Here is a 27,051-nt window from a genome sequence, read left to right as displayed (position 1 = left end):
CCAAACACCCAATTTTCACTCATGCATTTCCTTGAAGTCCCATTAGTATGCATGCAAATAGTTTCAGGCTGCAAGGTTTCATGGCTTTGTTTTTGTATCCCCTCCATAACTCCACACAGACACATTCACATAGATTATAGATAATTATATAATATAGAGACACCCATGGAGAAGTTAAATGACGGGGCATTTTGTTCACAAACAGAGCATCAGAAGAATGGACAGACAAAGATGCATGCCACATATCAGATGAGTAGTTGAGTGGTTAGGAATGTGAAGGTGTCAGCAAGAGTCGAAGAGATAAAGATTGTGTACGGGATAAAGCATGAGATGATGGTGGGCAGTACTGTTTATTTTGTATTCAGTGTTGAGGTTCTTGGAAGAGCTAGAACATAGAATGGACATGAACGGCACTCAGTGGAGTACATTCCTCAGCCAGGCTGAACGGTTTACGTTTTGTATCCCACTGATGAGCCAGATCTGAATCCAGATGTGAATCAAAATCGAATTGGCTTGTTCTTGTCACCTGCCCAACTAATCCACCTAGTTTTGTCAGAACTCATCCCAAACTTTTTGAATATCATGCATGTCATGAATATCATGCATGTCATGAATATCATGATAATATATTGAATATTGAATATCATGAATATTTGGTGAAGGTCAGGTATGGGAGCATGCGCCAGAGCAGCGCGTCGCTGCGTCCACTTTCCGCAGATACTCCAGGGGCCTCCGTCTGGCCATCCCCCAGGCAGATGCCTGGCCCATCCCCATCTCTTTGAGATGCCGATCAACCTGCTGCAACCACGAGGCATGTGGTCGGCCCATTGGCCTCCTCCAATCACGAGACTCCCTCGCTGAGAGAATCTGGTGAGCAGGATCGGCGTCAGGAAAACGAGCCACATGTCCATACGGCGCAGCTGACGCTCACGGACTATGCAGGTAACAAATCTCATTTGAGTCTCTCTCAGCAACAGCTTGTTGGACACAAAGGCCGACCAGCGATAGCCAAGGATTCTCCGAAGAGACCTGGTACCAAAGGAATTAGTCTCCGTCTCAGATCCTTGGTCAGAGTCCAAGTCTCACATCCATAGAGCAAGACTGGAAGCACCAAGGACCTGAAGACTGGGATTTTCGTCCTCCCACACAGGTATTGGCAGCGCCACACCCCATTATCCAGTGAACCCATGATTCCCCAAGCCCGACACAGACGTCGATTGACCTCTGATTCACAGCTGGCAGAGATATGAATATCACTGCCAAGGTAAGTGAATCTCTCCATGACCTCAACAACCTCACCACAAATAGGCACAGACAGGACAGCGGCATCCAAGATGTCATTGAAAGCCTGGACCTGAGTTTTGACCCAGGAAACCCATAATCCCAGCGTTTCCGACTCCTCATTCAGCACCTCGAGGGCCCACAAAAAGATATCTAAAGTCTCCGTTAAGATGATTGCATCATCTGTGAAATCAAGGTCAGAGATCTTGACATTCCCAAACGATGCAGCACAGCTTGATCTCTCTGACATCCTCCCTATAATCCAGTCCATACAAGTGCTGAAAAGTGTGGGGGCCAGAACACACCCCTGACGAACTCCAGTAACAACTGGAAATAAGTCAGAGATAGTACCACCACATTTCACAGCACCAGAGTAGAGTTCAGACATCAGATCGATCAGTTTTGGTGGCACACCACATAGACCAACAATCCTCCAGAGGGCATCCCGATTCACCGAATCGAACGCTTTACAGAGATAAACATATGCTGCGAGCAGCCCCTGTTGAAACTCTCGTCTGCGTTCGGTGAGGACCCGAAGAGCAAGGTCAATCGTTGACCTCTTTGGTGTAAAGCCTGACTGCTCTGGACGCTGGTGCTCAAGCAGATGGTGGAGAACCCTATCAAGAATTATCCGAGCAAAGACCTTGCCCGGCACTGAGAGCAGCATCACCCCTCGGTAATTGTTGCAGTCTTGGCGATCACCCTTCCCTTTCTGGAGAGGGACAACAAGGCCCCTCTTCCAGTCAGTTGAGATGATGCTTGTGTTCCAAGCAGAACACAGAACTGCATACGACACGAGTGCAGCATTTCCACCAGCCTTGAGAAGTTCAGCATGGACGCCACAGATCCCTGGAGCTTTACCCCATTTCAACCGGTTCACCGCAGCCTGCGGTTCCACAACCGAAGGTGGACCACAGTTGATTGGAGGGTCAGCAACAGGGATTGTAACACCCCTGACGTTCAACTCGACAGCTGGCGGATCAGCCTGTTACAACTGCTCAAAGTAACCGGTCCAGCGGGCCTTCACTTCGGACTCCTCTGTCAAGAGCCTACCACCCTCTGCTCTAACTGCAGCACACCGAGGAATGGGCTTGGATGAAGACAATGCACTAATTCCCCTGTAAGCAGGACGAGAATCCCTTGACCACAGGTGATGCTCTACCCCCTCACAGATACTCGCACATAGGCCTCCTTGTCCACCACAAGTGCACATACAGTTTTACTCCTCAGCTCCCTGAACAGCTCAATTCTGCCATTCAGCCTGGCCCTGCGACTCTGGTTAATGGTATCCAGTGTCCGTTGAGAGACAAAATTCTTCTTTGCCCTTAGGTGAGTTCCAAGACGTCCACTGGCAACATCAAGGAATGTGGTCTTGAAGGCACTCCACAACTCTTCAGGACCTCCCAAAGCACCCAGACTCCTCAAATCTCCACTCCGCCTGTTCGCAAGCTCCTCAGCGACCCTCTCATCCTTGAGCTTGCCAACATCCAACCGAGGCTGGGATGGTGCCATTCTCCAGGATTTAAGGTGAAACTTCAGAGTTGCTACAACAAGCCGGTTAGCATTGAGGAACTGAGCACTCCGGTAGACCCTGCAGTTCTGGATCATCCTCCAGTGACCATCAACGAGGACATGGTCAATCTCCTTTGCCACACCGCCAGCATTGGGATACTAAGTCCAGTGATGTGCTTGTGGGCGTTGAAACCATGAACAGGCCACCCTAAGTCTATGACTTCTTGCAAAGTCAAGGAACTTAGTGCTATTCTGGTTCATAGTCTCTGACCCATGGGGACCAACACACGTCTCCTAACCATCCCTTTCAGTTCTAGTCGATGTATTGAAATCCCCCAAGACTAGAAGTGTATCTCGTCTGGGGCACTGATCAACCACAGACTCGAGCGTGGCATGGAATGCATCCTTCACGGTGAGATCACTCGCCTCAGTTGGAGCATAAACAGAGACCAGGGAAATGACACCTAAGGAGTAACGAATCCTTAATCTCATAATACGCTCGTTGACCGGTGTTACCTCAATTATCATTAGAGTCAGCTTATTGGACACAGCTACAGCAACTACATGGGAATGGTAACCATCAGAGCTACCAGACCAATAGTCGATGTAACCCCCCACCATGATCTCGCCGCAATCCGGTCTCCGAACCTCAGAGAGTGCTGCAATACCAATGTCCAAACGCTTGAGCTCAGATGATAACAGAGACAGGTGATCATTCTTAGGGATAGGACATTCCAGGCACCCACCCGAAGGGACCGCCTCAGGTTAACCCAAGGAGACCTCCATTTGATGGACGACACCTCAGCACCACTCCGACACAATCTGACCCGGGAATGTTACCCCGTGGTTTTCCCTCCTATCATCAAAGATTGGGGGTCCCGAAGGCTTTGTCCCAATCCTGTCATCCGGTGAGCTGCCCTGCGAAGGGAAGCTGCACAGGAGGTACTCCCACGGAGTGGGTTTTATTTTTGGTGAAGAATCACTTGCAAAATAAAAAAAAATATTGTATCCGGATTCAAATCTTCGCCAAAATTGAATCAATTTGTCCTTATCACACACCCGTCCTGACCACCAAGTTTCGTCCGAATCCATCCACAACGTTTTCAGATATCATGCTACGTATTCGTTTTAACCCCATCACTTCATGGCGAAGAATCACTTTTTTAAATTCTATTAACCATATCCGAATCGTCACCAAAATCAAATCAATTTGCCCTTGTCCTCATGGAGATGCGGTTACACGTGTAAAGTTTTTGCCTCGATCTCTTCAGCCATTTCAGAGAAGATTTTTGAAGGTTTAAAAAAAACAAAAAACAATATAGCTCCAGAATCAGATGACCGATGACATCTCGGGATAAATTGGTCCATAGAAAAAAAAATGATGACACTCAAAAATTTTCATACTAATCAGATGTCGTATCACTCATCACTCAAAATCACTCAAAAAATTCTACATTTGCAATTATGACAACAAAACAAAGGCACCTAAGATGTCATGTAAAAAAAAAAAATCACATTCCCTTTGAGAAGGACTTCCCATGTGCCAAGTTTCAATTTCCCTTGGTGCAATTTCAGAGATACAGAGGTCCAAAGTTTGTCTGTTTTTCCAAAATGGCTGCCACAACACATGACCTATGACATCATAATTATCATTAAACCGTTCCACATGAGTAGTCGCTTCTGAGGTGAAAATTTCAGCCTAATACTTAGCGGTTGCAGAGAAAAATACCAAAGTTCTGTGCTGACACACAAATAGACAGACAAAAGGATCCAAATGAAACGCCTTCTCCTCTGGTGAGGGGAATAACCCAGGGTGGATACATGAAGCAAAAACATGCCAACTGCATGATTACATACTGTTACGGTGCCGGGGGTCGGCCGCAAACCGACCGCTCTGAGGGAGCCGCAAGTCGAGTCGGCCCGACCGATTGGCCGGAAAATAGATCGCCGGGTCCTTGTGCAAGAACCGAAATACGCCAATGGGCAGACCACATGGGGTAGGGTCGATTGCCAATCTTCAATTTACCTAAATACCCACGTGATCCAACTACCGAGGTATTCCACCCTCGACGGAACTCGTACGGAACAAGCCGCTTAAGCGAGCCTGTCCCGTGCGCGATTCCGAGTGGCTTAATCACCGAGAACCGTCGGTCCGAATGTCCCCCTTTTACGGCAAACCAACGGCTTTCTAACTTCCAACACATGAAATGCTCAGTCAATGAAAGAATCGACGCGACGAACTGAAAACATTTAACAATTGGGGTATTTATTAATAATAATGGGGAACTAGGGAAGCACGTAAGAGCAGAATTATACCGACTATACCAAATGCAATGCAATCATTTACAGCAAACAAAGCACTAAACAGTTTCCTACTTATTAGACGGGCCCACGGACACTTGTACGCGCGCACACACACACACACACACACACACACACACACACACACACACACACACACACACACACACACACACACACACACACACACCCAAGAAATGGTGGCTGATACCTTTAATAACGGACTCCAGCTCAGATGGACAGATGAGCTGAAACCCAGAACCTATCTCGAACCTCTCCACCTCATGTGGTCTTCAAGCTGTTCGGACCCGGGCTCCAGCGAGAGCGAGCTGGATCCAATTGCCGTGAGCCGCGATCCTTCCCGAGCTCCAGCAAATCCTCTCGCGCTTCCGAACATGTGCTGGTGAGACGAGGCACCGATCTTTCCTGTCGGTGCGTCGCTATCTCAAAGAACCACCTCCAAGATGAGGCCGATAAGTCGCACCAAGCCGGGAACCAAGCGGAGAACAAAGAGCTCCACGAACCAAGAAGAGCCAGCCGAGCAACCAGCTCAACTCTCTTCCGATGAACAAAGCCTCTCTCAACACGAACCAAGAACTCCGAGCCGAGCAACCAGCTCAACTCTCTTCCGATGAACAAAGCCTCTCTCTTCGACGAACCAAGCCGGAGCCCAAAGGCCTGCTAAAAGCCAAGCTGAAGCAAAAAGCTTACTGAAAGCCTCGAGCAGAAGCCGAAGCTCTACTGAAAGCCTTCAAAAAGCCTCGACCCTAACCCAAGCCAAGCAGAACCCAAAGGTCTACTGAAAAAAAAACAGCCCGAACAAAGCAGAGTATCCTTTTTTTATTCCTATCCGCCCCCTCCCCCGCTCCCGGCGTGACTCATGCCCTCGTGCTCCATCCCCCGCTCAACCACGGGTGGGAGGGAGTTATTGACGTTATGAATCACGGGACGGGAGGGCTCTTCTTCCTTTTCACAGAAGAGGGGGGAGGGGCGTCTCCATTGTGTTATGATCGCTCCCTAACTATTACATTGAATCGCAGCGCACTTAATCGATTTCTGCCCATTAAACAATGGAAGGTGACCTATCTTGGGAACAAACACTTATCGACACAACTGACTAAAGGAACCTGAATGTTGTGTGCAATCGAATTCCCAAATTCGTAACAATACATACATACTACATCATGGTCATGTAGCTCGAATAATTCCAATTGCACTTGGCCATGAGGTGACACCCAAGGCTTTAGGCCTGTGCCCTTTGTGGCTTCACAAAATGGTGGCTGTAGGATTTATTTTAAGGTTCCAGTTGTGGGTGGAGTCGGGTCAGCTGTCCAACCAATAAGGTGACGGCAGTCTGTCTACACATACAGTGGCTTCAGAAAGTATTGCCATGTGTACGGAAAGTTATAACCGACCATGCACGGATGGCTAAAAGGTTACAGCCAAGGTGTGCGAGTTTTTGGCAGGAACCTTTTGCGCACACGGGAGATGCAAAGCAATGAGAAACTTGACTTGGGATTTTGCAGGTTTACTCACCCGAACCAAAAAAAAATGTACAATAATGCAGGGAATGCAACAATAAAGAAAATAATCAAATGTTCAGCAATTATGTAGAAGGAAAGGAATCAAGCAAATGGAAGGCACCAACAAGCAAATAAATAAAGTCCTAAATGAAGCGCTCTCACACACACACACACACTCACTCGACAAACAAAGGGGTAGATACGACACCCAGAAAATCCCCCAAAGACCAGGCTTATCTGTCTGGTGAGCAATCTGTCCGGTTCCTCGGGAGCGGAAGGCAGGAAAATGTCCACCGGCCCTTGGCACGAAACGCTCGGCGCCGACCAAATCTCCTCCGATGCACCCTTCTGCGTCCAACACCGACCTTCCTTCTGCACCAAAGATCGCAAACACAAGGCGATGGAACCAGGGAACAGGCTGAAACAGGACGCACAACCAGGAGATAGATGTCAAGCAAAGTCAGTGAGGAGAACGCGAGAAGCGAGGAGAGACGATGATGCCAGATAGAGCGTGGAGGCAGAGGAGCAAGAGATAGCCAAGAGAGAGAATGGGGGGAAGGGGGGGTGACCAGTGCAGGCTCACTTATTTTATCACTCCCGATCATGTGACCTCAAACCTTTTTAGTTCGTCACCGTGATCTCCATGGGCCCTACATTCTCCAACGTCGTTCTCCCAGCCTGATACTCAGCAACAAAGCTCCCTCCTCCCCTGGTGTCATTTTTGTTATATCCTGTGCTTACAACAGTCTCCATTTCATCATGGTCTGCAACAACACCACAAAAGCCCCGTCCTCATTTCCCAAACACAGGGATGGCTACAAGGGGTGACGAACAGGGGATCTTTTCCATAATCCCTACGCTAATTATCACGACCCCCACCCACTGTACAGCGGGAACAAAAATACACCTTCGCACTACAAATTCCCTGACAAAGTGATATCATTGTCACTCCTAACCATGTCACGCGGCCCATGCAAAGCTATGCATTCCGATCTCAGCTAAAGTCATTTGACCTTACCCCACATACATAACACAGCCCCCTCCCCAGAACCGCAGCTCCTGCAAGGTTCAATGCAGAGATTACCATTCCACCCTTAGCTCTTACAGACTCGCAGTCAATTAGCCGAACAACATAAATCAGAAGGGACTGTGGGAAGTCAGCCGTAACTAACTTCCGTATTCTCCTTACCGTTCGACCCACTTAACTCAACATTTCAAATATTTTAAAGGCAGCTTCTTCCTCTTGCTCTGATGTCCTGAGGCAGGTGGAAAAGGAGTTCAAAAGCCAAACACAAATCTACTCTAAAAAAAATACTACTCTTAAAAAATCTACTCTACTCTCAAATCTACTCGACACAAACCCACCCCCCGAGCTGCTACTTCTCACACATCCACCATATGTATGAGATAGCTCTTTCCCATGCGTGGTTCATTTCTTTCACAAAAAGAAAAAGAGCAATCGAGGATTGCAGACCCAAGCCAGGACTTGTTTTGTGTGGTGTATTTTGTGTGGTGTTTGTGTACTGGTGTGTTACGTAATTAATGAGACATAATTAAAACTGCCACTTTATAACTGCTGGCAGTGATGACTGGTTCAGCCATTTTAGAGATTTGTGAAGGTTTAAAAAATAATAATAATAATATATATGTATATATATATATATATATCTATATATATATATATATATATATATATATATATATATCTATATATATATATATATATATATATATATATATATATATATATATATATATATATATGTATATATATATATATATATATAGCTGCCATGCCACGTGACCGATTATGTCATCAAAAAATTTTGTTGACCATTTTATCCCGCGATGACCCTCAATTTTCATACTGATTGAATGTGGTATTCTACATATGTAATTATGACGTCATAATGAAGAAACTTTTGACATTTAAAAAAAATTACACTCATTCCGCATGAGGAGTACTTGCTATGTACCAAGTTTCAATCGTTTTCTTGGTGCGATTTCAGAGATACAGAGGTCCAATTTTTTCCATTTTTTCAATATAGTTGCCACACCACATGACCTATGACATCATAATTCTCAACAAAACATTGTACATGAGTAGTCACACAATGGTGAAAATTTTGTCTCAATCCAACAAGCGGTTGCGGAGAAAAACACGAAAGTTCTGTGCAGACAAACACCCAAATGCAATACCCTCTCCTTCGGCGAGAGGAAAAAACAAACAAACAAAAAATCACCCATATTTAAATTTCTAACGCGCTGCTATGAGCTGCATTTCCCTGTCTGAATCAACTGCAATTTAAATTTCCTTGGCTCTAATAATCACCTCCCCAATGAGGTGGTGATTACCTGAATTTACTTTCCCAATCGCGACGAGCCAATTTGTGATTGCAGCTACCGTAGCAGATTTAAAGTTTCTCTCCTGCCACCAATTTGTGAGTGGTTCGAATATCCCACACTCCTAACAGCAAATATCGAGTGCTTGGGGGAGGGTTTAAAATATCCCATGAATGAATCCAAATGTTACATATACGGCGAGTTAACCCCGAATCGCATATGACCTTCTCGAACTTTATTTTTAGTTTGTCACTATGATCGCCATGGGCCCAACATTTCCCCATCGTCGTTCTCCCAGCCGAATACTCTCAGCACCAAGGCTTGCTTCCTCCTCCCCTGGTGCATTTTTCTTGTGTTATATCCTGTGCTCACTACAGCTTCCATTTCCATCATGACCTGCTACAACACCGCTAAAGCCCCGTCCTCATTTCCCAAACATTCCCAAGAGTGTTGAAAGTTCCCAAGAGCACAGTGAGCTCCATCATTAGGAAATGGAAAGAATATGAAACTACCCAGACTCTTCCTAGAGCTGGCCGTCCGACTAAACTGAGCAACCAGGCAAGAAGGAGCTTGGTCAGGGAGGTGACCAAGAACCCAATGACCATTACGACACAACTACAGAGTTCCTTGGCTGAGATGGAAGAACCTGCTGGAAGGACAACAGTCTCTGCAGCACTTCACAAATCTCAGCTTTATGGGAAAGTGGCCAGACAGAAGCCACTCCTGAGAACAAGGCACATGACAGCACACCTGAAGTTTGCGAAAAGGCAAGTGAAAAACTCTGAGAGCACGAGACAAAATATTCTGTGGTCTGATGAGATGAAATTTGAACTATTTGGCCTGAATGCAAAGTGCTAAGTGGAAACCGAGCATAGCTCATCACCCATCCAACACCATCCCTACCGTGAAGCATGGTTGTGGCAGCATCATGCTATGGGGATGCTTTTCAGTGGCAGGGATGGGGAAACTTGTAAGGATAGAGGGAACAATTAATGGAGGAAAATACAGGCAAATCTTTGAGGACAACCTGCTTCAGAGTGCAAAAGATCTTCGACTGTGGCGAATATTTACGTCCCAACAAGACAATGACCCCAAGCACACAGCCAAAGCAACACTGGAATGGCTTCAGAACAAGAATGTGAAAGTCCTTAAGTGGCCCAACCAAAGCACAGACTTGAATCCCATTGAGAATCTGTGGAAAGACTTGAAGATTACTGTTCACTGACACTCCCCATCCAACTTGACAGAGCATGAGCAAATCTGCAAGGAAGAATGGGAGAAAAGCCCCAAATCCAGATGTGCAAAGCTGATACAGACACATCGAAGAAGACTCGAAGCTGTAATCACTGTTTTTGGCGCTTTTACAAAGTATTGACCCAGGGGATTGAATACTTATTGATGCAAGACATTTCAGCTTTTCATTTTAATGAATTTGTAAAAATTTCTCAAAACATGTTTTCACTTTGTCATTATGGGGTATTTTGTGTCAATTGGTGACAAAAAAATTAAATTTAATCCATTTTAAATTCAGGTTATAACAACAAAATGTGAAAAAGTTGAGGGGTGTGAACACTTTCTGAAGGTACTGTACATAATCCAAAAACAAACTGGCATTTTTGCAATAAACCCTCCAATATCGTGAGGGTTAAGTTCCTGTAAAATGTCACGATAGTTAAAATCGCAATTGAGGAAACCAAGACCCAATGGGAAAAGGGGGTTTCAGTTCTGGGCTTCAAGGAAATATAGAGGAAGATTGACAGCAGCCAGAAATACACATGGCAAGTGAAGTAAACACGTAAAATATATATAATACATGTTAACATTGAATTAAACATGTAAATACAATAAATATTGTGTAAATTGAAAAAAAATACAAGACTTCTACCTTTTAAATTTATTACAAAACAGCGAGGTGGGTGAGGGAAAACATTACATGCTGTTTGTCCTGTATTCTGCCAAAAATGGAAAACGCAAGACTTAGCTCGGAGATGATGATGATGATGATGATGCTGCTACGGGGAGGGGAGGGTGAAGTTGATTGGATGTGGAACTTGCGATGGCTGTTGGATCATCGGGATTATAACAAAATGGCCTGCTGCATTGCCACATCGAGGAAGGGTAAAACGATCCTTAGCCACCTTGTTCCAGAGAAGATCTTCTCTGCTTGGACAGGAAAGTACGGGATGGCATTGTCTTCCCAAATAGTCCCGTCTTTTCGGTGTTTAAAACCTGCTCCGGCATAAATCCATTCACCTCGATTAGTTCCATGTACCATGGTTAAACGGGAGTCTTGGTAAATCAGCAATGATTTCCCCCATATCACCAGTCCACTCAAAGTGCAAGTCAATCCACAATGGTTTCTGCCATACACTGGCCCACTCAAAGGCGTTTTTTTTAATGTTTTATCCTCGATCCAAACATTAAGCACTTTTTCCATCCTTTCAATATGAGAATCATGGGACTGGACTGAGATGTTTGTGCTTTGTGGAGCAGGAACACTTGAACGGATATTTGACTCGCATTCATCGCACAGTTGATTCCCGTCATGGTGGTCCACAGATACCGCACTTTCACTTCTTGCCAACATATTTAAGAACTCGATTTTTTTGCACAATGTTATAACCTTTCTTTGCCTTCTGGCATGATTAATTTTGTCCATCGTTTTACGTTTGGGCACCATTGTCAACTGTTGTGTGTATACAAGATCTTGTAGATCAAGTATTACAGAATCTCCATACGTCATTTCCTGTTCCATGACAATTCATTATTAAATTTAGCTTCATTCCCGTATGCTGGTCTGATTACTATAATTAATGGTGGGTGAGAAAGACACAAGCAAGACTCGTAATGGAAAGTAATCATACATGCGGACACAAACGATGACTCATCTCAGATCAAAAACATGATTGGCCGAAATGAACCAAATCGGATCACAAGAGATTGTTTGCGATTGGTTGAAAACCCCCGATATTTGAGGGTATACTATGTATTAAATTGTTCGTTTGGTTTCAGGGCCACAAGAGAAATTGCATTAGATTTTTGCATCCATTGCTAAAAGTTGCTGTGTGTGTGTGTGTGTGTGTGTGTGTGCATGTGTTCTCATATTCCTACATTTCTGTGAGTCCAATTTGCATTCAGGAACAGAACAGTTATGGTTAACCATTTGGTTAACTCATTAAAATCATTAAATGCTGAAAATTATGTTAAAAAGACTTTGAATTTCAGATTTTGTGCCAGGAACGACAGGTTAAAAGTGCCCAGCAAGCAGAACCAGGTCAATGTACACACACACACACACACACACACACACACACACACACACACACACACACACACACACACACACACACACACACACACACACACACACACACACACACACACACACACACACACACACACACACACACACACACACACGCTCATACATCATTTTCGAAGTTGCATACTTGCCAAATTTAGAGCCAACATACTGCTAAACTGCAGGTTTATGTTCTGTTTCATATTTCTTGTGTTTAAAAATATATAACTAAATACATCCTCGATCATAGAAATTCAGACAGACAGAATGAACAAATTGCTTAACCCCACTTTGTGCTACGCGTGCGGTGTAAAAACAAAGTAGTTCCGTTTTTCCGCTGTATGAACTTAAACCTACATCGTCTGCCCACCACACAAACACAACCACACCAGCACACAAACACCACACAAAATACACCACATAAGTCCTGGTGAGGGTCTGCAATCTCTGATTGCTCTTTCTAGTTTCTTATGTGGTCTTTTTAGCCCCCGTTGGATTAAGTCCGAAATGGGGGCTTTTGGATTTGGTCTCGATTTTCGCGTCCGTGCGTGCGTGCGTCCGCAACCATATCTTGGACATGCATTTACTGAACTTGTTCAGACTTGGCACACCGATAATGAATGATGGCTTACATAAGCACGTCATTTTTGTTTCGAGATCAGATCCAAGATGGCTGACTGGCAGCCATTTTCTTACTTAGATATTTCCCCAACCATTTCTCCGACATGCATGGTCCGATTTTGTTCAAACTTGACACAAGCACAGTACATGATTGCATACACGTGCACCTCACTTTATTTTGCAATCTAATCAACGATGGCCGACTGGTAAACTAGCGGCCATTTTAGTTGTCCATAAATATGGGCCATCCCTTTTACTCCAGACAGAAAAATGAGTAAAACAATGGGGGCCATGATGCATGTCTTTTTTACTTGTTTCATTTAAATATCATGTTGAAGTAAAATTGAGAAAAACGCAGCACACCAAACAGGCAGCTGGTAAAAGTGAGCTACAAGAGGGATGTTACTGATACAAAATGAAAAGAAGAAAAAAACACCAAATACTGTGGTCTTTCAATTGCTGTGGCTAACACTATTTTAATGCAAACATTTTATTCAAAATAAACTCCATATACCGTTGCAATGGCGTAAATGGATGCATTAGAAAAGGTTTCGCAGGCAAAAGAGTCTGTGGAGGTATCCCACAAACCACGGCTGGACACCATCATGCTCTGTCCAGCTTTCTGACCCAGTACAACATAGCACATGAGCTTGTAACGAGCAAAACCTTGGGCACGAACCTACGGAACAAGCACAAAATGAAACAAGAAAAAGAGCAATCAGAGATTGCAGGCCCTCACCAGGACTTCTTTTGAGTGGTGTATTTTTATAGGTTTTAGGGTAAATCCAATATGGCTGCCAAACCATGTGACCGAAGACATCATATGTGTGAATCTTTTGTTCCTCATAGATAGGTGACCATACATGTAAAGTTTCGTTCAGTTCAATCCATGAATAATCTGTTCAGCCACTTCAGAGAAGAAGATTGTTGAAGGTTTATCTTTTTTCTAAACAATACGTCTGCCAAATCACGTAACCAATGACGTCATAACAAATTTTCTGTGGACCATTTTATCCCGAGATGAGCATCAAATATTTTCATACTCATCGATGTAGCATTATACATATGCAATTATGACGTCATAACGAAGGCACCCATCACTGAACAAGACATCACACTTATTCCCTATGAGGAGTACTTGCCATGTGCCAAGTTTCAATTTTTACCTTGGTGCGATTTCAGAGATGCAAAGGTCTAAAGTTTTTCCGTTTTTCCAACATGGCTGCCACAGCACGTGACATATGACGTCATAATTATGATTATAACATTCTACATGAGTTGTCACACCTCTGGTGAAAATTTCGTCTCAATCCGAAAAGTGGTTGTGGAGAAAAACATGAAAGTTCTGTACGGACAAACAAACATGAAAAATCACTCGGTGACAACTTGGCAAAATGGAACGGCACTCCGTAGAGAACTTACCTCCACCAGGCTGAATAGTTTACATTTTGTATGCATTCTCGGTTGGATCCGATTCCGAACCTTAACCAAAAGTTCGTTCTCGTAAGCGAACCATATCTCTTCCACCTCGTTTTGTCACAAGTCGTCCACAACTTTTTGAGATAACATGCTATACATAGTTTTTGGCCCCATCTCTCAATTGTGAAGAATCACCTGAAAAATTCTCAGATCCAGATCTGGATTCAGATCTTCACCAAAATTTAGCGTTGCTATCCTTGGCCGGTCAACTACACACACAAAAAGTCAGAACGATTCCTTGAAAACTGTAGCCAAAAATCGTGTGACAATCAAACAGACAGACATACACTGCAGACCAACATACTTTGCAAAAAAATTTTTTTGCCAAGTAACAAACGGACCCAAATGCAATACCCTTTCCTTTGGTGAGGGTAATGATGCAAGATATTTTATAATACCTGCCGCATGGCTGGGTTGTCCATGACGAAACTGACACCCCTCACTGGCTTTGCCAGTGGGGAGGGTGACTGTGACACCCTGCCAGGACGAAAAACAACACCTGCTAAAGGGCGGGTGAGCTCCTTTCGGGAGCCAACGGCCATCCAGTAAGGAGATGGTGTCTCCGAAAAAAAAACACCCATCCGATTAGACCGGTTTTTTAGGGAGTAGGTTAAAGACAGCAACCGCTCAGGGTGGTACTACCGTTCTGACTTGGGAGCGTTAAAGTGGTGCCTGGAACAATCTTACACTCTCAGTGTCAGGTTTCCTGGTCTTGCTTTCTGTCTCACTCAAACTATAGCTACCGGGTTGCTGTAATATCTCTTTCTTGCAAACAAACATCATCCACTTTTCAAACAAATATCATACACTTTTCATCATACATTTTTCTTACTCACTCATTTTCCATCACTTTACATTCTCTCTCTTTTATTTTTCTTTCCTTTCATTTCCCTCAGACAGCCTGCAATGAAACATAAATATGACAAGTCTGAAGACGACGATGGTTCACGAGCGGTATTTGACGATGTAGATTGTTTCAGGAGTCAAGGATGAGACAATGTGATAATGTTTGACCAAGTTATAAAAACGATCAACATGATAAACCCAGTTTCGTTCAACAACTTTCAAAATTTGACCTTTGCATAACCTTCAAAGGTCACAAAACAATGTTGTGGACATTAAAATAAGGAAACAGGATACGTGCTATAGCTTATTGGAGTAAGTTCGTCGAAGAAGGTCGAAAACCCGGTTCGATTCCCACAACTTTGAAAATTTGACCTTTGTGACCTTTAAAGATCAAAGGTCAAGGATTATGACCTTTGGTGCAAAACTTCCTCTGGAACATTCCAGGAACAATATAACGTCATATAGGCTATATGGCATTTCGCACTCCTCGGACTATCCATACTTTGATGAAATCAGCGTAAAAACAAACTTGAAGGGGGCGCCACGGGCAAGGTGTTCGAGATAGAGCAAAATGGTTTCCAGACTTTAGGTGGGGAATGACCTCAAAATTATGCATAAAAAAATACTGTCATCCTAGCTCTCAAAGTTTGGGCGGTCGTCTGATTTTTATGTCAAAATTCGAAATTTTCTAAGTTTGTGACCTTGTGACCTTGACCTTGTGGCCTTGACCTTTGGACGAAAATGAAAAATCGAGCTCCGTGGGGCTATGCAGGTGACATTGGGCTAACCAAATACCGAAACCCCTGTCAGATTCGACAAACCCCCGAGGAGAAGATGCAAATTGAAATCGGTTACCCCCTAAAAACACTTTTTGGGCGTGGCTCCGCCCATAATGGGAGCACCACTCCCATTTTCAGGAAACACAACTAGATCATGATATAAACCTCCCACCAAAATTTTGTCAGGATCGGATCAAAACCCACGGAGCTATGCTCAGACAGACAGACAGACGGACAGACACACAACAATAACAAACATAGTGGTCACTTATTTTTTTCGTGAAAATATTTTTTCGTGAACCAATAAAGTCCAAAACGTTAATGGCCCATAGTCCTGGCATTATGAGGTGCGAATAATCTCTGGTGATCTGCCTGTCTCTGCTGCCAAGGAGGGGGGGGGGGGGCTCAGGCAGTAGTACTATCGGTCTCACCCAAGAACCTCTCGTTTTGAACCAATATGACTCTTTTTTTTTTTTTTTCATTTCACAAACATCCATGGTCTTTCTTCGAATCCTTCCTCTGTTGAACATCATCTAGCAAGCTCCTCTCCAAATATCTTGCTTCTCTCAGAGACCCAATTATCACATGACGTTCTTGATAATTCTTATAACATTTCGAACTACAACCTTCACTCACGATTCCACTTCAAAGGAAGAGTCTGTGTCTACTCCAACATCAACACGCCTGCTGTACGTCTTGTGGACCTCAAATCCCCAAACTTTGATGTCATCTGGCTTAACATTTTTACCCCGACCATCACTATCTTTCTCTGTTTCACTTACTGCTTTCCCAATTCTACAAACTTTAGAGGTTTCTTTGACGATCTTAACTCTTGCCATGAGGCCATGACATCCGAACACCCTCAAGCAGAATTTCTCTATCTCGGAGACTTCAATATACACCACAGGGAGTGGCTGAAATCTTCCCACACGTATGCTGGAAGGTGGGGGGGGAGTGGGCTGGGGAGGGGGGTGGTTGAAACTCTTACATTTGCTAATCTTAATGATTTGAAACAAATTATCACCCACCCTACCCGTATCCCAGATCGTCATGACCACACTACCAATACTTTGGATTTATTCTTCACTTCCAATCCGTTTCATTACAACTACACAATTTCACCTCCAATTGGTTCTTCTGACCACAATATTGTGAACATCACTTTACTTACCACCACTTCCTCTCATCCAACTACTCCAATGAAACGCCAGCATTGACATTTCAATAATGCTGACTGGACTGGTTTACGAAACTTCTTTTCTGACTTTCCCTGGAAAGATGACTGTCTCTCCTCGGGCGATGCATCTATCTCTGCTGAATGTATAGCTGAGGTTATTGTTGCAGGAATAGAGGCTTATATCCCCTTCTCTTTCAAGTCTGTCTCTCCGACCAATTATTGGTTCAATAATTCCTGCTCTCGGCCATTAGTGCAAGGGATGCCGCATATCAGACATGGAAAAACTCTACTTCCTCCGACTCGCATTCAGCTTTCATATCTGCCAGAAATCATTGCAAACATGTTATTCGTGAAGCGAAGCATTCATTCCTTTATTCAAAATACATGTGACAACCTCTCATCTTCTTCCACTAATAGATCTTTCTGGTCCTTAACTAAAAGTATCTCCACCAACTTCTGTCGCTCTCCCATTCCTTCGCTTTTCCGTTCTGATGATACCATCGCCGTCTCTCCGACCGATAAAGCAACTCCTTTTGGTTCTCTTTTCTCCTCCAATTCCACACTGGATGACTCCAACATTCCATCTCCCTCTGATGCTCCCCTCACCATTCCTATGTCCCTCCCTGTAATCTCTTTTCATGCAATCAAAAAAAATCCTCCTCTCTCTCTGGACGTAAGCAAGGCCAATGGGCAAGATGGCATTCTTCCCCGTGTCTTGAAGGAATGTGCTTCAAAACTTGCATCTGTGCTTGCTCGTTTGTTTCCTTTTGTTTAAAAACCCAAACATTTCCTCTTACCTGGAAGCATGCCTTAGTACAGCCCATTTTAAAGAAGGGTGATTGTTAAAACTCTTCTAACTACCGTTCTATCGCTCTGACCTCTACTGTTTCCAAAGTATTTGAATATCTTCTCTATTCCCATTTTCTCAAGCATCTTGAATCTCCATCTTCTATCTGACCACCAATATGGCTTTCACAAGGCAAGATCTACAGGTGATATCCTTTCTTACTTTACCAATGTCTGGGCCTCTTCTTTGAGAGGCGATGGGGAATCCTTTGTTGTAGGCCTTGATATCTTAAAAGCCTTTGACAGAGTTTGGCATCGGGGTCGGAGATCCCGATGCCATTTTTTGCCTTTCCCTCTTTTGGCTTTCCTCCTTCATTCTACTTTCTCTCCGACTGCTCTATCTCCATCATTGTTGACGATTCAACATCAACCCCCTTCCCGATCAACAGCAGTGTTCCTCAGGGTTCCGTTCTGTCCCCAACGCTCTTCCTTCTTTTTATCAATAACCTACTTTCTTCCACAAATAACCAAATGCACTCGTCTGCTGATGACTTAACATTACATTCCTCCATGTCTTTCCCTTCTGCCCAGTCTTCCCTCACTCGATCTACATCTCGTTTCACCACAGCCACCTCTTTAAATTCAAATTTGGACAAGATCTCCCAGTGGGGCAAATGTAATCAAGTTAAGTTTAATGCTTCAAAAACTCAATTTCTTCTCATCTCTCTCTCTCCAAAACTCCTCTCAACTCTCTAATCTCTTTTGAAAGCTCTGCAATGACACTATGTGATACAATAAACTTTCTAGGCTTCGAGGTATTATTCTAACTTTAAATTTATCCTGGAATCCACACATTATGCAAATAGCTTAGTCTGCCTCGAATAAATTAGGAGTCTATTCAGATGTCAAAGATTCTTCTCCTCTGAACAGATGCTCCAACTATATAAAGGATTGATTCGTCCTTTTATAGAATACTGCTCTCACATCTGGGGAGGTTCCAGCTCCGCATACTTACTGGACAGAATTGAATACAAAGTTATTCGACTTGTCAATTCAACCAATGTGACCTCAAAACTTGACCCGCTCAAATTATGCTGCAAAGTAGTCTCAGTCTCAGTCTCAGTCTCAGTCTCAGTCTTAGTCTTAGTCTTAGTCTCAGTCTTAGTCTCAGTCTCAGTCTCAGTCTCAGTCTCAGTCTCAGTCTCAGTCTCAGTCTCTCTCTCTCTCTCTCTCTCTCTCTCTCTCTCTGATATTACTTCGATTTCTCCTCACAAGAACTTGTTGCTTATTGCTTATGTACCTCCACTATTAGGGCCCTGTCACACCTTGACGTTTTAGCCAGCAATGGCAACGTATAAAAATGTATGTAAAACGTTGGCATACGCTGAAATTTTGATGTTTTTTTTTTGAAGTTTTGGACGTATAACGAGTTGGACGTATGCATAACGTGTTAGTAACGTACACAGAACGTTTTAATCACATATAGATAACTTAGACCAACGAATGATTAGCGTGTTGTCGGCGTTCACAACCTATGCCCAACGATAGTCGAACGTATGCATAGCGCGCTGCACGTATCGCCGATGATCACGTGGCGTAGCCTATTAAAAAGCTGCCGCTCGCCGATTTAAATCATAACCGCCTGAGAATTGGAAGTGTCAACATCGCAGTCACACCTTGTCGATTTAGCCAGTGTATGCCAACCTATGAAAAATTTGTCTAAAACGCTGGCACACGTCGAATGCGTTATGGGTAAGTTGTGTATACGTTAAGAGCACGCTGAAAAACACTGCCATACATCGTAATACGCCTTGTACGTTGTGAAATTTCAAGCTGCTGAAAATTTTACGACGTACTCGCCGTATGGCTCACACGGTCCGCTACGCTGGGAATAAGTTGTAGGCACGATATGCGATCGTTGACACACGTCGACACAAGCTCCTTGTAAGTTACTCATAAGTCGAAACACGTCGAGGTAATGTTTAGCATTCCCGGAACTTATTTTCTCTGTCAAAGCACATTTTCTGTTTTTCTCCTTGGCTCCGTGAAGGCACGTGACAAAATATCTGAAGTTGTTGTTTTTTTTTTTTTTTAGTCTATCACGAATTTTAAAATATATTCGGACATTTGCATTTAAGTTTCGACGTCGACGTGACAATATCCTCAAACAGAAAATATTCAGAGGAGGAACTAAGAATAGGACGAGCAAACTGAAGCGGCAATCGGACGTGACCTAACAGCACGTGACGAAATATCGGGAGTTGGTGTTGGTTTTTTGTTGGTTTATGGTAGCTGTAAATTTGAAACGCGTTCAGTAAGTTCTGTGGTCGTCCGGAAGACGTCAATCAAATACGTCTACATACATCAATATGCGTTGGAGGTCCGTTACTCATAGATTCAAAGCACGTTACTCAGGTTAGAAATAAGTTTCGGGTACGCTAAGCATTACCTCGACGTGTTTCGACTTATGAGTAACTTACAAGTAACGTGTGTCGACGTGTGTCAACGATCGCATGACGTGCCTACAACTTATTCCCAGCGTATGCGGAATATGTGAGTCATATGCCGGCATACATCATAAAATTTCAAGCATGCTAAAATTTGCGGACAACCGCAAAATACAACGATTAAAGCCAGCGTACTATGACGTATGGCAGTGTTTTTCAGCGTGCTCTTAACGTAGACACAACTTACCCATAACATATTCGACGTGTGCCAGCGTTTTAGACAAATTTTTCATAAATCGGCATACGCTGGCTAAATCGTCAAGGTGTGACACAGCCCCTTTAGCGAGACCAAGGAATACTCGACAAGCCACTGCATCACATGATTATTGTGTGGCCATTAGCAACTCAAGGGTGGGCCGTTACGATGTTTGTTTCTTCCCCTCCACTGCCAAACCTGGAACTCTTTACTTTCTCATGTCTTCCCAAACACTTATGACCTTCCCCTTTTCAAAAAGCAGATTTTTTACTTCCTCAAAAACTCTTCGACTATTCTCTCTTTCCTTACTTTTCTATCAATGCAGTTCTTTTATTTAAGGCTTGGCCTTCATGAGGACTATTCAGTCCGTGCCTGTAGCCTTCAACATAAAAAAAATTAGAATAATAAGAATGATAATGATAACAAGCCGGTAGGTGACATGGCTGCTCGCTCTAGATGGAAAGCTGGCCGACGTGACTAGCCGATATTCATGTACATGCTATCAATCAATTTAGCACAGGTCAGGTCAGGTCAGGTATGGGAGCATGTGCCAGAACAGCACGTCGCTGCGTCCACTTTCCGCCGGTACTCCAGGGGCCTCCGTCTGGCCATCCCCCAGGCAGATGCCAGGCCCATCCCCATCTCCTTGAGATGATGGTCAACCTGTTGCAACCATGAGGCACGTGGTCGACCCACTGGCCTCCTCCACTCATGAGACTCCCTCGCTGAGAGAATCTGGTGAGCAGGATCAGAGTCAGGAAAACGAGCCACATGTCCATACAGCCGCAACTGACGCTCACGGACTATGCAAGTAACAAATCTCATCCGAGTCTCTCTCAGCAACCGCTCGTTGGACACAAAATCCGACCAGCGATAGCCAAGGATTCTCCGAAGAGACCTGGTACCAAAGGAATTAAGTCTCCATCTCAGATCCTTGGTCAGAGTCCAAGTCTCGCACCCATAGAGCAAGACTGGAAGTACCAAGGACCTGAAGACTCGGACTTTCGTCCTCCCGCACAGGTACCGGCAGCGCCACACCCCATGATCCAGTGAATCCATGACTCCCCAGGCCCGACCCAGACGTCTATTGACCTCTGACTCGCAGCCAGCAGAGACATGAATATCACTGCCAAGGTAAGTGAATCTCTCCACGATCTCAACATCCTCACCACAAACAGACACAGACAGGACAGCAGCATCCAAGATGTCACCGAAAGCCTGGATCTTAGTTTTGACCCAAGAAACCCGTAATCCCAACGGCTCCGACTCCTCATTCAGCACCTCGAGGGCCCCCAAGAGGATGTCTAAAGTCTCCGCAAAGATGACTGCATCATCTGCAAAGTCAAGGTCCGAGATCTTGACATTCCCAAATGACGCACCGCAACTTGATCTCTCCGACATCCTCCCTAGAATCCAGTCCATACAAGTGCTGAAAAGTGTGGGGGCAAGTACACATCCTTGACGAACTCCAGTAACAACTGGAAATAAGTCAGAGATGGTACCACCACACTTCACAGCACTCTCAGTACCAGAGTAGAGTTCAGACATCAGATCGATCCGTTTTGGTGGCACCCCACGAAGACCAAGAATCCTCCAGAGGACATCCCGATTCACTGAATCGAACGCTTTACAGAGATCAACATAGGCTGCAAGCAGCCCCTGCCGAAACTCTCGTCTGCGTTCGGTGAGGACACGAAGTGCAAGGATACGGTCAATCGTTGACCTCTTTGGTGTAAAGCCTGACTGCTCTGGACGCTGGTGCTCAAGCAGATGGTGGCGATCCCTATCGAGAATTATCCGAGCAAAGACCTTGCCCGGCACTGAGAGCAGCGTCACCCCTCGGTAGTTGTTGCAGTCTTGGCGATCACCCTTCCCTTTCCAGAGAGGGACAACAAGGCCCCTCTTCCAGTCAGTTGGGATGATGCCTGTGTTCCAGGCAGAGCACAAAACTGCATGCAACGGCACGAGTGCAGCATTTCCACCAGCCTTGAGAAGTTCGGCATGGATGCCACAAATCCCTGGAGCTTTGCCCCGTTTCAACTGGTTCACCGCAGCCCGTGTTTCCACAAGCGTAGGTGGACCACAGTTGATTCGAGAGTCAGCAACAGGGATTGTAACACCCTTGACGTCCAACTCGACAGTTGGGAGATCAGCCTGGTACAACCGCTCAAAGTAACCGACCCAGCGGGCCTTCACTTCAGACTCCTCTGTCAAGAGCCTACCACTCTCTGCTCGAACTGTAGTGCTCCGAGGGATGGGCTTGGATGAACGTAATGCGCGAATTCCCCTGTAAGCGGGACGAGAATCACCTGTCCACAGGTGATGCTCTACCCCCTCACAGATTCCTCGCACATAGGCCTCCTTGTCCACCCTCAGTGCACGTACAGTTTTACGCCTCAGCTCCCTGAACAGCTCAGCTCTGCCATTCAGCCTGGCCCTGCGACTCTGGTCAATGGTATCCAGTGTCCCTTGAGAGACAAAATTCTTCTTTGCCCTGCGGTGAGCTCCAAGGCATCCACCGGCAACATCAAGGACGGTGGTCTTGAAGGTGCTCCACAACTCTTCAGGACCCCCCAAACCACCCAGACCCCCCAAGTGTCCACTCAGCCTGTTCGCAAACTCCTCAGCTACTCTCTCATCCCTGAGCTTGGCAACATCCAGCCTCGGCTGGGATGGTACCATTCTCCAGGATTTAAGGTGCAGCTTTAGAGTTGCTACAACAAGCCTGTGGTCAGTATTGAGGAACTGAGCACTCCGGTAGACCCTGCAGTTCTGGATCATCCTCCAATGACCATCAATGAGGACATGGTCAATCTCCTTTGCCACACCGCCAGCGTTGGAATACCAAGTCCAGCGATGAGCTTGTGGGTGCTGAAACCATGAACCAGCCACCCTAAGTCCATGACTTCTTGCAAAGTCAAGGAACTTAGTGCTATTCTGGTTCATAATTCCTGACCCATGGGGACCAACACACACCTCATAACCGTCCCTATCAGTTCTAGTCGATGCATTGAAATCCCCCAAGACTAGAAGTGTATCTCGTCTGGGGCACTGATCAACCACAGACTCGAGTGTGGCGTAGAATGCATCCTTCACGGTGAGATCACTCGCCTCAGTCAAAGCATAAACAGAGACCAGGGAAATGACACCTAAGGAGTGACGAATCCTTAATCTCATAATACGCTCGTTGACCGGTTTTACCTCAATTATCATTGGGGTCAGCTTATTGGACACAGCTACAGCAACTCCTTGGGTATGGTAACCATCAGAGCGACCAGACCAATAGTAGGTGTAACCACCCACCATTATGTCGCCGCAATCCGGTCTCCGAACCTCAGAGAGAGCTGCATTCCCGATGTCCAAACGCTTGAGCTCAGATGATAACAGAGACAGGTGATCATCCTCTCTTAGGGATAGGACATTCCAGGCACCCACCCGAAGGGACCGCCTCAGGTTAGCCCAAGGAGACCGCCATCTGGTGGACGACACCCCAGCACCACTCCGACACACTCTCCCGCAATCTGACCCAGGGATGTTACCCCGTGGTTTCCCTCCTATCAAAGATTGGGGGTCCCGAAGGCTTTGCCCCAATCCCGTCATCCGGTGAGCTGCCCTGCAAAGGGAAGCTGCACAGGAGGTACTCCCACGGAGTGGGTTTTCAGATTTTTTTGCGTTTTTGCGTTTTGCGGAATGAAGGGTTTTACGGTGGCCGGAGTGCAAATCCTGCCACCAACCTCCTAATAAGAAGTGACCCAACTGCAGGAGGACGTCCGCAGACACAGTTGGGCACTAGATATGGATGGCCGTTGGCTCACAAGGAGCTCCTCCGCCCTTTGACAGGTTTTGTTTTTAATCCTGCTGGGTGTCCATATCCAAACACCCTCCTCACCAGAAAACCTGGTGTGGGAGACGGTTTAGTCGCCGACAACCCGACCATGGAACAGGTTAGTACAGGTTTACATGGTACCTGTAGCAGGTCACAGATCGAACCTGACCTGACATCGTCTGCTGATGATTTCAGTTAAATTTCAGATTTCATCCTTGTTAAATTTCAGGCATGTTTCCAAAGAGACTCTAACAAATGGCAGCCCTGGTAATTCCATTTATCTTTTCGCTAAAGATTTTATTTTTTTATATGATGCTGAAAGACATTCTCCTTGGGCACAAAAAAGCAGGTCCCTCGGAGTTCCAGTTTCGGAGGTATTGTTTTTTTTGTACAGTCCACAATAAGTGTACGATGTACGATAAAGTATTTTAGCTGTTGCTAAGCAACGGAGGTGTGCATAGCAACCATTCATTTTTGTGTACATCCTAGCCACATTGTACACATTTCACCCAAGTTTCATCAAAATCAGACTCTTTCTCTTCGAGATATTCGCAATTAACCGTTTCTGAAATGTTCGACATGTACTCGCCCAAAACCTATCTCCTCCTACAAATATTTTTTGTTAGGGCTGCAAATTGGCATGAAGGGAGTGAGATAGATTGCGCACAGAACTCTAAGCTTCGATTTTTCGATTTTTTGACCACTTTAAAGGGCCGTTGCTGGGGCCCGGGGTCCCATATTTGAAAGCACACGATTCCCAGAAATGTTGGTCCTACCTACCAAATTTCATTGGAATCGGTTGAGTGGTTTAGCCCCGAGGCTTGACCAAAGTTTCGCGGACAGACAGACAGATGGAAATGTCCAGAATAAGGGTGCTCTAAGAGCAGCCAATCTAAGAGCAGCCAATAATAATAATAATAATAATAATAATAATAATAATAATAATGAGTACGATGGTGTGGCAAAGGCCAGGTCTAAATCGAGCTGCCCTGTTCAATGTGATATACTGTTTATAAAACGTTTACTGAAATGTAAATTGTGTAAAATGCATTTTTGGAATTTCATTGAAGATACATCTGACTATTTTTGTAATAAACAAGAACTCTTAATATTTTTCTATTTGAGATCTACAAGTGAAAAAGTCGAATTTGTTAGTGTCATTTGCATTGCCAATTGTCCAGGAACATTTCTTCCTCAATGCAAGTTGTTATCTTTGTGACTGATGCATCATCCTTGGTACTCAGATGCACATGTTGAATTAGATATGATTGACACACTTAAGATGTCCCACAATCACCACTTATTATGTGCGAAATTTAAGACTCGCAGTACTGTGTATTAGTTGGTTTGGTCTGTTATTCTGTCGGGTGTCTGTATGTCAATGGCCTACAGGTCACAATTTTGCAGTGGTCTTCACGAAACTTAACTGCATGGTAGAGGTAGTCACAATTTAGAAGCCTATTGTTTTTGAGGTTAATAGGTCAAAGGTAAATGTCACACACATCGTCAATTTTCGTCCAATTCACTTGATATCTCCAGATATAGAAAACCGAAAAACACGAGTGGACGGTGAATCATCGTCGAGGTGAAGCCTTGGTCATCCCACGTGAACATGTCTATTAATTACGTATTATTGGACCATGACTCTTGATTAATTACAGACAATTGTAATGTACCTTTTAGACATTTCGACCTTTAGACCCCTTTGACCTTTTAGATACCTCAGACCAGGGGTTCCCAAACCAAAGGTCACGACCCGAACTTGAACCCTCCCCCCCCCTCAAAATCCATGTTTTTGAGGGGGATTTTTCACGTGTAAAGCATTTTCTCCGACAATTTTTTTTATCAGAGGTACTGCTTGTACCTACTTCGTGCCAGTACCATTTGGGTTGCAAGGTGAATGTGATTTCAATTTTGTTGTTGTGGACAAAAGAGTTTGTGAACCACTGCTTTAGACCATTAAGACCTTTTGGACTTTGCAAGACCCTTTATACCCCTTAGGCCTTTTAGACCCCTTAGACTCCTGAAGACCTTCACACTGCTTAAACCCCTTGACCCTTAGACATTTTTGACCTTTAGACCTTTTAGAACTTTTAAGACCCTCTGAGACTCTTTAAACCACCCATTCCCTCTTTAGACACTTTGGACTCCTTTAGACTCTAACTACGATTGAAAAATATCCTTTAGACCTCTTAAGACACTTATAGACAGACCTTTTACACCATTTAGACATTTACACCCTTTACATCCCTTAGAACTTTTAGACTTGTAGACCCGTTAGACCCCTTTAGACGCACACCACACAAACATCGAAGTCTTTTTGCAATAAACAGGCAATGCTGTTTTTCAGGAAGTAATGCGCAATCTCCATCCACCCGGAGGGTGGGTACTCTCCTAGTTTTAATAGAATTTTGCATATTGGGTCACTGAATTGGTTCACCAATCAAAACATAGAAGCATGTTGTTTTTTGAGGTCAAAAGCTCAAAGGGTAAAAGTCACGGTCACATAAAATCATAAATTTTCGTCCGAGTGAATTGAACTTTGAACAGGGTTTGCATATTGGGTCACTGAA

General features: G+C 44.6%; 1 protein-coding gene across 1 annotated transcript in view; it reads right to left on the bottom strand.

Moving 5' to 3' along the window:
* Nucleotides 1-12,506: 12,506 nt before the first annotated feature.
* Nucleotides 12,507-27,051, bottom strand: part of LOC147031997 (dynein light chain Tctex-type 5-A-like) — a 31,461-nt gene continuing 16,916 nt past the window's right edge. The window contains exon 3 of the mRNA XM_085869249.1: nucleotides 12,507-13,561. Coding sequence (XP_085725375.1) covers nucleotides 13,373-13,561 — 189 coding nt within the window. The 3' untranslated portion in view covers nucleotides 12,507-13,372. The remainder of the gene's footprint in view (nucleotides 13,562-27,051) is intronic.

This window comes from Eptatretus burgeri, chromosome 2 (genome assembly GCF_056783735.1).
Source record: "Eptatretus burgeri isolate ZD-2024b chromosome 2, Ebu_testis_v1, whole genome shotgun sequence".
NCBI classification, from domain to species: Eukaryota; Metazoa; Chordata; class Myxini; order Myxiniformes; family Myxinidae; genus Eptatretus; species Eptatretus burgeri.
Note: the sequence above shows the minus strand (reverse complement) of the source record. Positions and strands in the feature narration are given on the sequence as shown.